The 13,288-nt window shown below is 42.6% G+C and overlaps 1 protein-coding gene across 1 annotated transcript; it reads left to right on the top strand.

The window, feature by feature from the left end:
- Window positions 1-1,771: 1,771 nt before the first annotated feature.
- Window positions 1,772-10,351, top strand: cnmd (chondromodulin). Its single transcript, XM_063214484.1, has 7 exons — window positions 1,772-1,896; window positions 2,129-2,248; window positions 3,563-3,707; window positions 3,865-3,974; window positions 5,970-6,123; window positions 8,094-8,278; window positions 9,555-10,351. The coding sequence occupies exons 1-7, from the start codon at window positions 1,822-1,824 to the stop codon at window positions 9,795-9,797; spliced, it is 1,032 nt and encodes a 343-aa protein (XP_063070554.1). The 5' UTR covers window positions 1,772-1,821; the 3' UTR covers window positions 9,798-10,351.
- The last annotated feature ends 2,937 nt before the right edge of the window (window positions 10,352-13,288 follow it).

Genomic DNA, 13,288 nt, shown 5'->3' with positions numbered 1-13,288 from the left:
TTTCTGAGGTACAAGTCTGGGTATAGCAAAGTTCTAAACATTTAGGAAATCTATTTTGAATATTATGAATAATTAAAATCCAGAGATGGATTTAATGAAGATTTAAAAAGCAATCACTCAAGCCAGTATGTCTGACTGGCTCCCATTATAGGCTACCACACAGCTGGTCTTAGCAGAACCAATTTGAACAATTTGTCCAAATCTAAAAAAAAAAAGTGGAGTAATAATTTATAAATTAATCCCAATCAATTTCAGTGCAACGCGTGTTACTGTATATGCAGCACCCATCCCAAAAGTTATTTTTTGCCGCTTTGAAGTGTGCAGATGTGGATGCGGAGGAGTGGGTGGCACACGTAGTCATCACCAATCAGCAGTGCGCCACGGGAACGCCACGGGAGTGCGCTTTGAGCCTTTGCCTCAGCACCCTCCCCACCAATCACTGTCACAGGCCATATACAATCATTTCATATGTCAAGCCCTCTATTGGCAATGCCCGCCACTACTACTCAGCTGCAACAACTCATTTCCTTCACACAGGATAAAGACCCCATCGACTGTAAGCAAACTATGCTGCTGGAAAGTGGAAAGTTTTTGGTGTTTTCCGCGTGCATCCGTTTCAAATTCCAGACAGTTTGACACAGTGCAGTCATTTCAACACGTCACTAACAGCATCAAGACTTTCCTCTGGCATAAACACACACGCCAGGAACTGCAATCCATTTAAGTGTAACTTCAGTGGCTGCTGCACTCAAATTACCAATGCTCTGAGTCAGCTTGTGCGCATGACTGCGCCAAATCAAATCCCCTTTGAATATCCCAGAACAAATTCTATGCTAATATTTTCCAGTAATAACTAGTTTGTCCTAATGTGATACACATAGACAGTATTTGTGACCGTTAATGGTGCTGCCATGGTATCCTGGACAGTAACCTGTGTGAGTGAAAAGTGACTGCAAAGCTCCACATGAATACTCATGACTTAGCGCCGGAAAAAACAGCAACGATCCAATAACTCTTCCAACCTGCGGTTTGGCTTTCATTCACACGACATGCCAGACTTAAGGGGGATTCATACTTGGCGTGACTGGTGTAAGTCTCCTTCATACTTCACTCACGACCTCACTCGCGACCTCACTCGCGCCATCACGTGACCCAAAATGACGTCACACGCCGTGGCGCGAGCTGCCGTGTCGCGACGTCGTGCACCCCACATTTTTTGTAACATGTCGTGCGCCACCAGCGAACATGCAGGTAGGCAGACAAAGCAGGAGTTGCGAAGAGAGGCTACAACTACTGTAGGCTACTACAGAATGGATCCTGCACCATTTTGAGGATAATAAAATGTCATAGAGAGTTATTTTATCTTCTCTCTTAAATGTTGTTCAGTGAAACAATTGTTTACTTTGTTCAGAAGCACGTTGTGTTCGGCGATCTATTTATAAATTCTGCCGCCAGAACAATGCTCTCATATGGTCTTGGAATGATCTGGCAATGTAGGCTACAACAAAAAATATATGTTTCAATGTGGTAAGTCACAAGTCAGACGTTCAGTAGCCCTACAGCAGCCGTGTTTGGCTTTCTATTTTATACATCCGTAGAACTCACGCTGCCGTTTCTCTCATGAACAGCAGAAGGCACTTCCGACAATGCGAGCGAAAGCCTTCTGAAGTATGAATAGTCTGTCGCAAGTGATGACGTCATTAATGGTTCTCGCGCCACACGCGACAAAATGCGCACGTGAAGTATGCAGAGCCCTTTATGGTCCCTCGTTTTTCTGGGTGGGCATTTCTTACCTGAGAGAGGCTTGGGAAACACGGGTGTATGCACTATCCTACGATGGAGGAGAAAATCCCTTTCACCCAAGACGCTGTCGATCCAGAGAGAGGCCTCTCGACGGTAAGCCATGGCGATGAACGTGAAAGAAAGATATCAAAACTTGCAATGTGACGGCCAATGTCGTGTTTGACTGATGCTGTGTTTGGAATATAACTAACTTCTTATAATCTACGCTGCGTAATGGTTGGGAAGTCAGATGTGATATCTAAAATATTTTACTTCTCTTCTTAGAACACATTTTTTTTTCCATTTTAACGATTGTTTTCGAAATCATTGTATTTTGTGACTGCAGCCCCGCAGAATAAGTTGGATTTGGAGGGTCGGAACAATAGCTCTCATCATCGCGGGCACAACCTTCATGCTCCTTGGAGTCTTTGGGGCCCTTTATCTCTGGAAAGTCACCGACAAAAATGTAGGCCTCATGCTCATGCCATTCCTGTCCATGACTTACTGTTTGTTTGGTTTGAGACTGCATTGTAAGCGTAATGCTCGTTGACACATTTGGACTTGCTACTGTATGACAGGATGCACAATTGTAGCCATTTAAAGGGCAATACTTAAAAAAATGTCTGAATGTTGGGTGATGTAAGTCACATGATCACACCTCTATTGTTCAGCAATAGCAACATCCAGTTTCCAGTCATCACCAGATCTGCAGTAGGCTGGTATTTAAGTGAACACTTTTAAGATGGGAATAACAGGTAAATTAGTGGTCTGTTCATTTTCTCATTATTACTACAGAATGTCTATTCTGTGCATATTATAACAAGCTCAGGTTAACAGCAGACAGCTTGAGTTGTTTTTTCATTTTTGCCCAAGGCCAACACATAGCCTCTTGTTAGGCATTACGTTACAATCATGACTGTAATTGGACCAAACCTCTGGGCAGCACCGATGTGAAGGAATTTCGGAGCTGTGTGTCTAATACTGTCTATCATAAGACGACTCAGGGAAAGCAAACCGTAGCCTGCAGCACTAGTATGGGGCAGAGATGCCTGTGAGATTAAAAGTGAGCGACAGAACACAGTATAGAAATACCATCAACTATGTATTCAGATGTGCAATAGATCCTTTAATAGAGCAGTTTTATAGTTTGTGTTATAACATGTGTATTGAACAACAGAAGTAATGATGATTATTGATGATGATGATGATGATGATGATGATGATGGTGCGATTTGTCAGAAAACCAGAAGGGGAGATATGTTTCAGATTTTAAGCAATTCAATGGAATTACATTAAACTGATTAAAATGATGTGTAAAAAGTGGCGATATCAAAACCAGAAGGGGGGACAATCCCCCCCATCCCCCCCCTAATGATGAGTCTCTCTCAGAGCCTTACACTGCATGCTCCACTGTGCATAGTCCTCCTATGTATGCATGTGATGGTAACATTGTAATGGCTCATGAGACTTTTCAGAAAGTCTTCAAACCACATGCCAGTACACACAAACTGTCCTCCTTATGCTTCACATCTTAGATGTGGAGTTTTATTCCTAGATACACAGTTAACACTTGCAGACTTACTCTTCACTGCTTTCATACCATTAATATATAATTCACCTCTCAGATTGTCTTGTTCAACCCCAACGTAGGCTAGGATGTTTTTTTTTCCTCCTCTGAGGGCTGTGAGAGTGTATAGGGGGTCTTGCTACACGACTACACGAAGAGCAGATGAGATGACAATCACTTGATGATTTCTGTGTATACTTCCCTTCTCTGCAGGTGTACAACGTACGCTACAGCGTCAGCATCAATGGCAAGACTGAAGAGGGCTCCATGGAGATCGACTCTGAAAATAACCTGGAGAGGTTCAAAATTGGCAGCGGAGACGAAGAGGCAGTAGAGATACATGATTTCCAAATTGGAAGTTTTTTTTGTTTACTCCTTCCTGACTTTTTCCCCCCTATCTCTTATCCTTACTCTTTCTCCAATTAGATGATAGCTTGTAGGGATTTGCTTGGATGCAAGTTGTTTGTGAGAAAATGTTGATATCTCCTTTGATCCTTTTTTTTTTTAGTAGGGAGTTACTGGAATCCGTTTCTCCGGTGGAGAGAAGTGTTACATCAAGTCCCAAATCAAAGCCAAACTTCCAGAGGTGGAGACCGTCAACAAAGACTCTTTGATGATTGAACTGGTATGGTTTTAGTACTATGTAATATCGCATATAATACTGTACTTACATTTGAGCAAATTAATGAAAAGTGGGCATATCAGATTGTTATGTGATGACATACTGTAAATCGCAATGTAATTCCACAGAATGGCAAAATTACGGTTCCTATCCAATTCTCCCCTTACATTTCGTCTACCAACACATGCAGCATATTGTTGTTGAGCATCTAATGTTGTGAATACCTACTTAATGCAATGCAAGATTAGTTTAAATCTGTTTGTGCATCTTTGTTAAAAATTAGCATTGTCTAAAGGCACTGTATACGGAAGCACAGGCGCAGATGCCCCAAGAAAAGCCTATGGCGACACTGGCAAAGAACATCTTCCCTTTAACAAGAATAAGCTTGGAGAAATATCAACTCAAAAGGGGGTGGGGGGGCATGTGCCCCGGGCAGGCCTTGGAGACAGGAACCAGGAGAGAGAGAGAGAGAGAGAGAGAGAGAGAGGGAGAGAAAGAGAAAGAGAGAGAGAGAGAGGGAGAGAAAGAGAGAGAGAGAGAGAGAGAGAGAGAGGGAGAAAAAGAGAAAGAGAAAGAAAAAGAACGAGACAAGAGAAGGAGAACAGGAAATGAATTAGGGGAATAACATACAGCGCAGACTCTCTCACACTTCAAGACTGCATTAGTTCACCATCCATCATGTGGAACACATAAATGAAGAGTCAGCAAGCTGAAATAGTAAACATCATCCGTGCAGTAAACACAAAGGCATAGCACATGTGCGCACATTACACGGTGTATGATGATAAATCAATTTGACACCTTAAAGAATAATGACTGACTTGCCATCAAGTTGAAAAATGCAGAGTATTATTTTAATCAAGGGTTTCTCCGTAGCACTGACATTATGGTCGACTGTCTTTACTTGTACTCCAGCAACAGTAAAGTCAGGAAACATTTGAATTGATAAACAACGATAGAGGTCTTTATATCCTGTTTTTTTGAAGTCGAAAATAATAATACTGTGGTTTTACTGTAGTAGACAGTATAGATGTGTTGAGGCGTTAAAAGACATTTAAAGAAAACTTTTCAAAATATTCACAATTACAATATTCTATTCATTCGGTCACTTCTCTGAATATGTTCATCTAAGAGATGAAAATTGCATTAAAAGGGAGTGACAGAACACAGATAGTATAAATACTTTGTACCATCAACTGTATGTTCAGATGCGCAAGAGATGCTTTAATAGAGCAGTTATATAGTTTGATGATGGTAATGACATAGCCCTCCTCTCAGAACCTTACACTGCATGCTGCATGGTGCATAGTCCTCATATGTATGTGATGTGATGCTGTCAGTGTTGCAACTGCACACTGCGCCTTTATGTCTTTGTTTACTTTTTGCCACTTTTTAATGCATCTTATTCTTTGATACGTCTTCTTCTTCACTCTGTGAAGGACAATGCTGTCAGTATTGCAACTGCGCTTGCACACTGCGCCTTACCCTGTTCTTGCTTAAATGTTCTCCTTGTAAGTGGCTTCGGTCAAAGGCGTCTGCTAAATGCTATGTAATGTAATGTAGGCCTAATGATGGTAAATAACATTGTAATGGCTCATGAAACTCGGTAGTCGGAAACCCGTTGGTGTACTCCGAGTTCATTAAACATTAGCGTTTTCAGACATTTGTACTGTTGCAATAGAACAAATTTACAACGGATGTCGGAAGAATGAACTTGGGTCTGCCGACAACCGAGTTTCAAAAGAATGAGCCATTACACATTGGAGAATGGTCAAATGCAATTTCAAACTACTGTGCTGCTAACCATGTTACATAGAGTTTTGACAATAAAGTACACTTGAACTTGACCTTGAACTTGACATACAGTAGCCCTCCTCTCAGAACCTTATTCTGAATGCTCCACTGTGTCCACATAATCCTCATATATGTGTGTGATGGTGACGTTGTAAGCATTTCAGCTTTTGTCACACCCTGGTGACTGTTTGTCTTCCTGTCTAGGAGGATGAGGTCATGCCGGCCAGGTTCGATGACAAGTCTGTGATTTGGGTCGCCGCCAAGGAGCCACTGCAGGACAGTAGCTTCCTCACCAGCAGGATCCTCAACCTCTGTGGACATCTGCCCATCTTCTGGTTACGCCCCACGTACCCGTATGGTATGTTCTTCTTTTCTTAAAAAAAATGTTTTAATATAATAATATTTTATTGTTTAGAGTGCAATATCAACATAAATCATGGTCTCAAAACACTTGTAAAACAAAAAATAAATTAAAGGTGCTTTTATGCCTCTATTAGAAAGGACAGTATGGGGGGGGGCGCTGTGGCGCAACGCGCTAAGCCCCCCACATTTGGGCTTGCATGCCCATGGGGACCCCGGTTCGAGTCCGGCCGGGGTCATTTCCCAATCCTCCCCCATCTCTCTCTCCCACTCACTTCCTGTCAGCATCTCACACTGTCCTGTCAATAAAGGCATAAAAAGACCCTAAAAAAAATAAAAAATATATATATATATATATATATATATATATATATATATATATATATATATAAAAAGAAAGGACAGTATGACTGGGTGAATACACGGGCAGCGACAAGATTAAGCGTCAGTGAATCTCTGGATTGTTCAACAAGAGCGATACGAGCGATAGAAGCAACAGAGTACTGTATGTCCGTTAAAAGTTGGATGCAAGCATTCCAGCTTTCCCGTTGGCCGTGGCGGCTGTCGCTGAGCCACATCACAGCTCATTTGCATAATAATCACTCAAGTCCAACTACAAGCTGTCACTCAAGTCGCTGAAATCGCCTCTAGCCGCCCAAATCGCTTTTGTCTCCTCTGCCGGCAGCAACTCAATACAAAGTCAATTACTTCTGACGCTGGAATTGCTCAAATCGCATCTGGGGTGAGTTTCTCAAAAGAGAAGTTGTTAGCCTGTTAGCAACTTCGGTAGTTGCCGATGGGAAAATGCATTGAAAACAACAAAGTAGCTAATGTAGTAAGCAACTTAGGTTTTGAGAAATTCACCCCTGGTCTATTCGTGCCTTGAGATGGCGACAGGAAGCGAGTGGGAGAGAGAGAGATGGGGGAGGATTGGGAAATGAACCCGGGCAGGAATCAAACCCCGGGCCCCTTGTGTAACAGTGCAGTGCCCTACCGTTGAAGTCACGGCAAGGCCATGTTGTTCTTTTAAAAAAGAAAATAGGGGTGATGACCCTTTATGTGATTGGCGAGTAGAGGACAAACAGCAAATATTTGAGAGAGGGAGACAGAGATGGGCTTAGGTTTGGGAAACTACCCAGGCTGGATTCCAACCAGTATATGACATCGGGCATAAAGGTAGAGCATTAGACTAGAGATGTGAAAAAGATGTGTGAAATGAGAGAGTAAAACTTCTGAATCCTGTTGATAATGATGATAATCATGCAAGATATTGGATCAAATATCATATTGAGACTTCATGTTGAGATGTCATCGATGACGTCAAGCCTCACGTCATGAGTCCAGAAGAGTGGAAGTTTGAATTGAGTGGCAGCCGTTTTAGTAGGACTATGCTCCCTGTGTGGCAAGATAGTCTACAGTGTGTTATCTTTCTTTAGATTCCTTAATTCCCTGTGTTATATTACTTGGTATGTCAAACATCCCATTTAATGATACCAACACTTCAACCCCAGAAAGAAAGGTTTTCCACTTTGCCTCAATTTGTCAGTTCTCATTATAAAGGATTATGACAAGTTTGACAGTTTATTTGTTCCATATTCAGTTGGCAAACAGCCAGTAGTGAAATGTTACAAGAAATACTACGGGTCTCGGTTAGCATAATTATATTCAAACAGTATTTTATATAACATTATATAAAAGCCAATTTAACCCATGTGGTAATTCTCAAATGGATTGGGGAGTCTTTCTACAACAGAAGTACAGTATAATAGTGTCAAGGCCATCCATACTGTCTTCAAAGATTAGATTGTAAGCGTGCTGTTGTGTTTACTTGACCTCACTGTTGGTGTCGTTACTGACCTCACTCTCGGTTCAAAGCCTCGAAGCCTCTGTTAATTTGCGGTTGCCATGGCATATGTATTTTTCATACAAATATTCTTCAGTGAGATGTCGGCTCTGTTCATCTGCTAGATTCCAGAGCGGGAGGCAGGGAGAGGCGAGACGTCGAGCGCACAAAGCGCCAGTACGACAACGAGGTCTTCGAGGCTGAGGCTCTCGACACCCCCGCCTCTGCCCAGAATGTCACCTCTGGAACGGGTGAGGAGGAGGGTAGGGAGGGGTCCGCGTCTGCCTTTAACCCGGAGAACCCTTACCACGTGAGTACTGCGCTGCTGCCCCCACGAGATCATCTACCATGTCAGTGCTCATACAGCTTTCTTTTTTCATGTCCATAAATAACATATTAGGCAAGGACATGCTGGATGGGTTACCTTAGCCGTCCCTTCTCCGACGGGCTTCCTTGAGAGAAATTCACTGAAGAGTGCTGAATGGAGAAGCTTGATAGGAAGTGACAGGAAGGCTCTTTGAATTAGGGTTGTCAGATTTTGTTGAGACCTCAGAAATGAGAGTTATATTTTTTGCACCAGTGTGCAAAAATTTTACTTTGTGATTTTTTTTCATTATTTATAACTTGACAATCTGCCAATATAATTTGACAATCTGCGTTAAGACAAGGACCCTTTTAGAAATTTGCTGTTACCAGGATGGCCTTCACCAAATCGTTACGTGTTACTTAAAGGGGTATGCCACTATTTTGGGGCTTAATACAGTTAAAATCGATGGCTGGGGTTTATAAAGGTGGTTAAGTGTCTTATTTTTCATGTTAAGCATTGTCTTGCTTTCAGACAAGTTAAAAGAGGGAATATGTCGCTAAGCTAGTAAAAGTCAATCGATCCGTGTAGCATTGTAGCATGCTACACGGATCCATTGACTTTCACTAGCTTAGCGACATGCTCCCTCTTTTAACTTGTCTTAAAACAAGACAACGGCTCACATGAAAAATAAGACACTTTACCACCTTTATAAACCCTGGCCAACGATTTGAACTGTATTAAGCCCCAAAATAGTGGCATACCCCTTTAAGACTCAGTGTAATGTTGTAATAGTGTTGTGCGATGGTAGTAAAGTCTATTGTACAGCATTTTGCCTGGCAGATTGTAGAGCATTATGAGGCTGTATTACAGGGCAGGCCCGCCGACAGGGGGGACAAACAGGTATGTTGTCCCGGGCCCAGGGTGATAGGGGGCCCAGAATTGGATACCCATTACATTGTATGTATTGGGTTGGGGGCCCTGTCAGATGACTTTGTCCTGGGCCCAGCAAGAGCTGTCAGCGGCCCTAATAGGGTATAGCCTATCAGAAGCACTATGTTCAAAATAGAGTACAAGAGTACGTAGAGTAGAGTCGAGTAATATGTACTAACCCAGAGGGAAATTAAGGTGTCTAGTAGCACACATACCTGTACATACAGATTATTTCACATATACTTACTTTCACATATTAAGATTCTCTCAGTGCAATAGTTCTCTTAGCTAGAGCAGGGAAGTTGTTCCTGACTGTTAGGAAAATGACGTTCACCTGTTGTTGCCACAGCAACGTAGTGGTGGTGGGGAGGCGGGAGAGGGAGAGGCCGGCCCCATGACCTTCGACCCCATGCTGGACCATAACGGCATCTGCTGCGCCGAGTGCCAGCGCAGCTACACCCACTGCGAGAGGATCTGCGAGCCCCTGGGCGGCTACTGGCCCTGGCCCTACAACTACCACGGCTGCCGGGTAGCCTGCCGCGTCATCCTGCCCTGCCGCTGGTGGGTCGCCCGCATCATGGGGCTCGTCTGAACTACGTGAACTGACCAGTTTCCCAGTGACCTACGACAAGCAGCATATACCATCAGAAGCTGCAATACTACAGAGTTACTACAAGGTACTACAAAGTATGCGATTACGATTAGTATTACGATTACGTGTACAGTATGTGGATGATAAGAGCAGGTGATATTACATTATTATAAAGTTGATAACTTGGACTCCATTTGAAAAGAAGAATCAGATTAGTTCATTTAGTATTGGCTGGAATGTGTCTCTGATAGAAGGCTACCCATCATGGTCACAACAGTTTCAAAGCTGAAATGAAGATACACAATTAAGGTACTTAAACACAGGGAAAGAGTTTTAATGGTGCTATTTATCTTTTTCATGTTTATTTGGTTGTATATAATTATCCCTGGTGTCTATTGGAAGCATTGTGGAACTGCAGAAACATTGTTCTATTTCTGACGAAACTCTTTTGTCTGTGTTACATTATGTTTGATTTTATTAAACTCTGCTGTGACAACTGCAATATGTCACAGCTGCACAGCTACTTTTGTTGTTTCCTACCCCAATAATAAACTGTGTGGGGAAAAAAGACACAAGTTGTCTTCTGGCAATTAGTTTGATTTGATTTTTCTCAACTCACCATTAATCACATGTGGTTGCTTCAATATGTTGTATAATCTCGCTCGCTCAGGGGTGCTGACAGGGGGTGACAAAGTGGACCGTTGTCCTGAGCCAAGGGAGAGAGGGGGCCCAGAATTGGATTCCCATTACATTGTATGTATTGGGCTGGGGGGCCCTTCATATTACTTTTGTCCTGGGCCCTGCCAAAGCTGTCAGCGGCCCTGATCCCGCTGATTAAACGCAAAGGCTGAGGTTGTCCTCGCACTCAGCATGGAGCCAAATGCAGACTACCGCCATGTTGCGTGTGAAACAAAAAAAGCGCATTATTGGTTTGATTTAGCGAATCGTGGGCCGCCGGTCTGTGGCCTTTGGCTACTGTGGTGTGTGTCATTACCTTCTGTAGTCTGATTTGATTAGCCATGTTGTGCTAATCACACCGCTGACTTTGGCTTAGTGATTTTAACACTCTCTGATGTGTTTTTTTTGTTCAATGTTCAAGCACATCTCTTGCTCTCGACAGAGTAGAGAATGTGCTAGCTAGGCGGATGGCAGTCATGTCTTTGTGCTTTGACATCTCCATCGAAGTGTACTAATGCGAGGTGAGTGCCAAGACTAGCAAGTGCCAGCATTTCAATAAAAAATGACATGTCTAAGGCCGAAACACCTAAATAATTTTAACACTTCTCCAACTATTCCATTTCTCTTTCCCCGGCCGCAACCTAGTGTACTCACTCTCGCACTTCCAACAGCGGGGACTGAGATTTTAGGTCACACATTAACAAACAAACAGAAGTGGCGCTTGGCTGGCTGGCTGACTCTGCCAAGTGTCTGAAGGGGAAGTGATGATGAATAGCTTGGGCACCAGTGTTGCCAGGTGGAAAATGCTGAATTATCGTACCAAAACCTCAAAATTATCATTTTTTGGGGGCCTTTTGGGAGGAAATGACCGTACAAGACCCAAATTGTTGTTTCAAGGCATCTAAATGAATTGAATGACAACTCTGAAATTATCGTACATCGTAGTTTTTTTTTATCGTACAGAGGACAAAATGGACAAAATTGTGGTACTAATACGATAATTATCGTACATCTGGCAACACTGTTGATGACAGAGGCAGCAATGCAACAGCACATCACACTTCAGGCTTTTCACAGGGTTTTACCTGCACTCTTAATGCAAGTGCGGTTTTAACCCATTGTAGCCTGATGACTCGTATATGTTGTTTGACCTTTGGTGACTAGAGACACATATACGCTGCATTCAGGCTCTTGAGATTTTAACTGTTTTATAAAAATGATGTGGGTATGTTACAGCTGAATGAACACAGTCCAATGCAAGATGCGGGTCTTTGGGTTTCAATGCAACATTTCATGCTTTTATGTGCATCAGAGGCTATGATATTTAGGTTATTATAGGCTGAGGACAACTTTTCCAACAAGGGTTTAGGCATTCAGCAGGCGTTTTTTGCAGGTGCTTTAGGCATCAATGAGTTAATGCAAGTGGTTTTAACTAGTACCATATTACTGAAAAAAAGCCATTCCATTCCATCTCCGATAAGGAGATGCTGTTTTATTGAATCTTTGGCACAAGTAGATATTATTTGACTGCAGCTTCCAAAGCCAGGTTGGCCAATGAGTGCACATGGAACAACTATACAGTGTCCCCAGATCATGCAAATGATGTTAAATGATACTATTCTGAGACAGAGGCTTTGCGTTGGAACTGTTTTTAGTGTCACTTGAATTTCTCAGACCCACCATAAAAGCAAGGGCAAAAGCATGACTGACTTTGACATCTATGAACGGACAGAGAGAGTGAAATCGAAAAAGTCATAAAGCCCAGGGCAAGATAATATCTGCTGTTCATATTTGAGTGGGGTTTCTATGGAAAAGAAAGGACGGCGCTCCAGAGAACATTGTGATTGCACAATATCATCTTGAATGAAAATATATTCAGGTTTTACCATGAAATGAAATGACCAAAAAATGTGGCAAATTTTAACAATAGACAAGATTTTAATACGGTTCACAGTAACACTCTCTCTAACACAAAGATACTATTTATACACTCTAAATGCGTGTTGCTTTTGTGGGAAAAAGACGAGGGTGGAGAAAAGATTATTGTCTCTTCTTTGCAGGGGGAAAGACTTTGGTTTTTCACCGGGGCTGAGGTGCTTATCGCAGACACAGCACTGATAAGACAGTGTGTGCTTCCGTAGGCTATATAATATTAATCCCCCTCCCACGTCTGCAGATGCACTTAAAGGGAGGTGACAAGCATGACATATCCAGGACCTCCTGATGGCTCGTGCTCTGCAGAGCAGCCACTAAAAGAGCCCCGAGTACCCTGAAGTGATGTAAATTTGCGGGGGGGAGTCCAATTTCCATCAGTGCACTGTCACTGTCATGGTCATTAAACTAAATCAACCCGCTGTGTGTCACACAGCCCACGTTTTATAAGTCCCCTCCATAATGGAGTTATACTTGGGTCTGCAGATTGGGCCGCGGTATTGAATCTCTGACCTGACAGCCACGGAGCGCGGGGAGGCCACGGTCTTATTAATCTGCAGAGGGAGGGTGGGGTGAGGGAAAACAGCTGGCCCAAGATTGGCCATTAGTTTGGCATAGGTCATCTGAGATTAAAATGTATTTAGCTCACAGGGGAAAAGCACAAGTAGTTATTATCTATGCAAAGGAGAAAGCAGTGTCATTTTATGGAGAATGAAAATAAAACAGAAAACATTCACTTCTGATTTCTACAACCACAGAAGACATTCCCTGTTGCCAGACAGTCAGAAACAAAGGGTCTGGGGGAATCTAACAAAAGCTGCATAAAAATACCAACAAACGCAAACAAACAAAAAAAATGTCATTTAAGCCCATGCACTTAG

The sequence above is a fragment of the Engraulis encrasicolus genome, chromosome 13 (genome assembly GCF_034702125.1).
Source record: "Engraulis encrasicolus isolate BLACKSEA-1 chromosome 13, IST_EnEncr_1.0, whole genome shotgun sequence".
Taxonomy (NCBI): Eukaryota; Metazoa; Chordata; class Actinopteri; order Clupeiformes; family Engraulidae; genus Engraulis; species Engraulis encrasicolus.
The sequence above is the reverse complement of the archived record's forward strand: the minus strand, read 5'-3'. Positions and strand labels throughout refer to the sequence as shown.

What these genes read in the sequence shown, in the direction of transcription:
- cnmd (XM_063214484.1), top strand. Translation starts at nt 1,822, where the DNA reads ATGCACTATCCTACGATGGAGGAGAAAATCCCTTTCACCCAAGACGCT. An exon ending in ACATGATTTCCAAATTGGAA is followed by an intron (nt 3,708 to 3,864) that starts GTTTTTTTTGTT and finishes TTTAGTAGGGAG; the next exon opens with TTACTGGAATCCGTTTCTCC. An exon ending in ACCCGGAGAACCCTTACCAC is followed by an intron (nt 8,279 to 9,554) that starts GTGAGTACTGCG and finishes TTGTTGCCACAG; the next exon opens with CAACGTAGTGGTGGTGGGGA.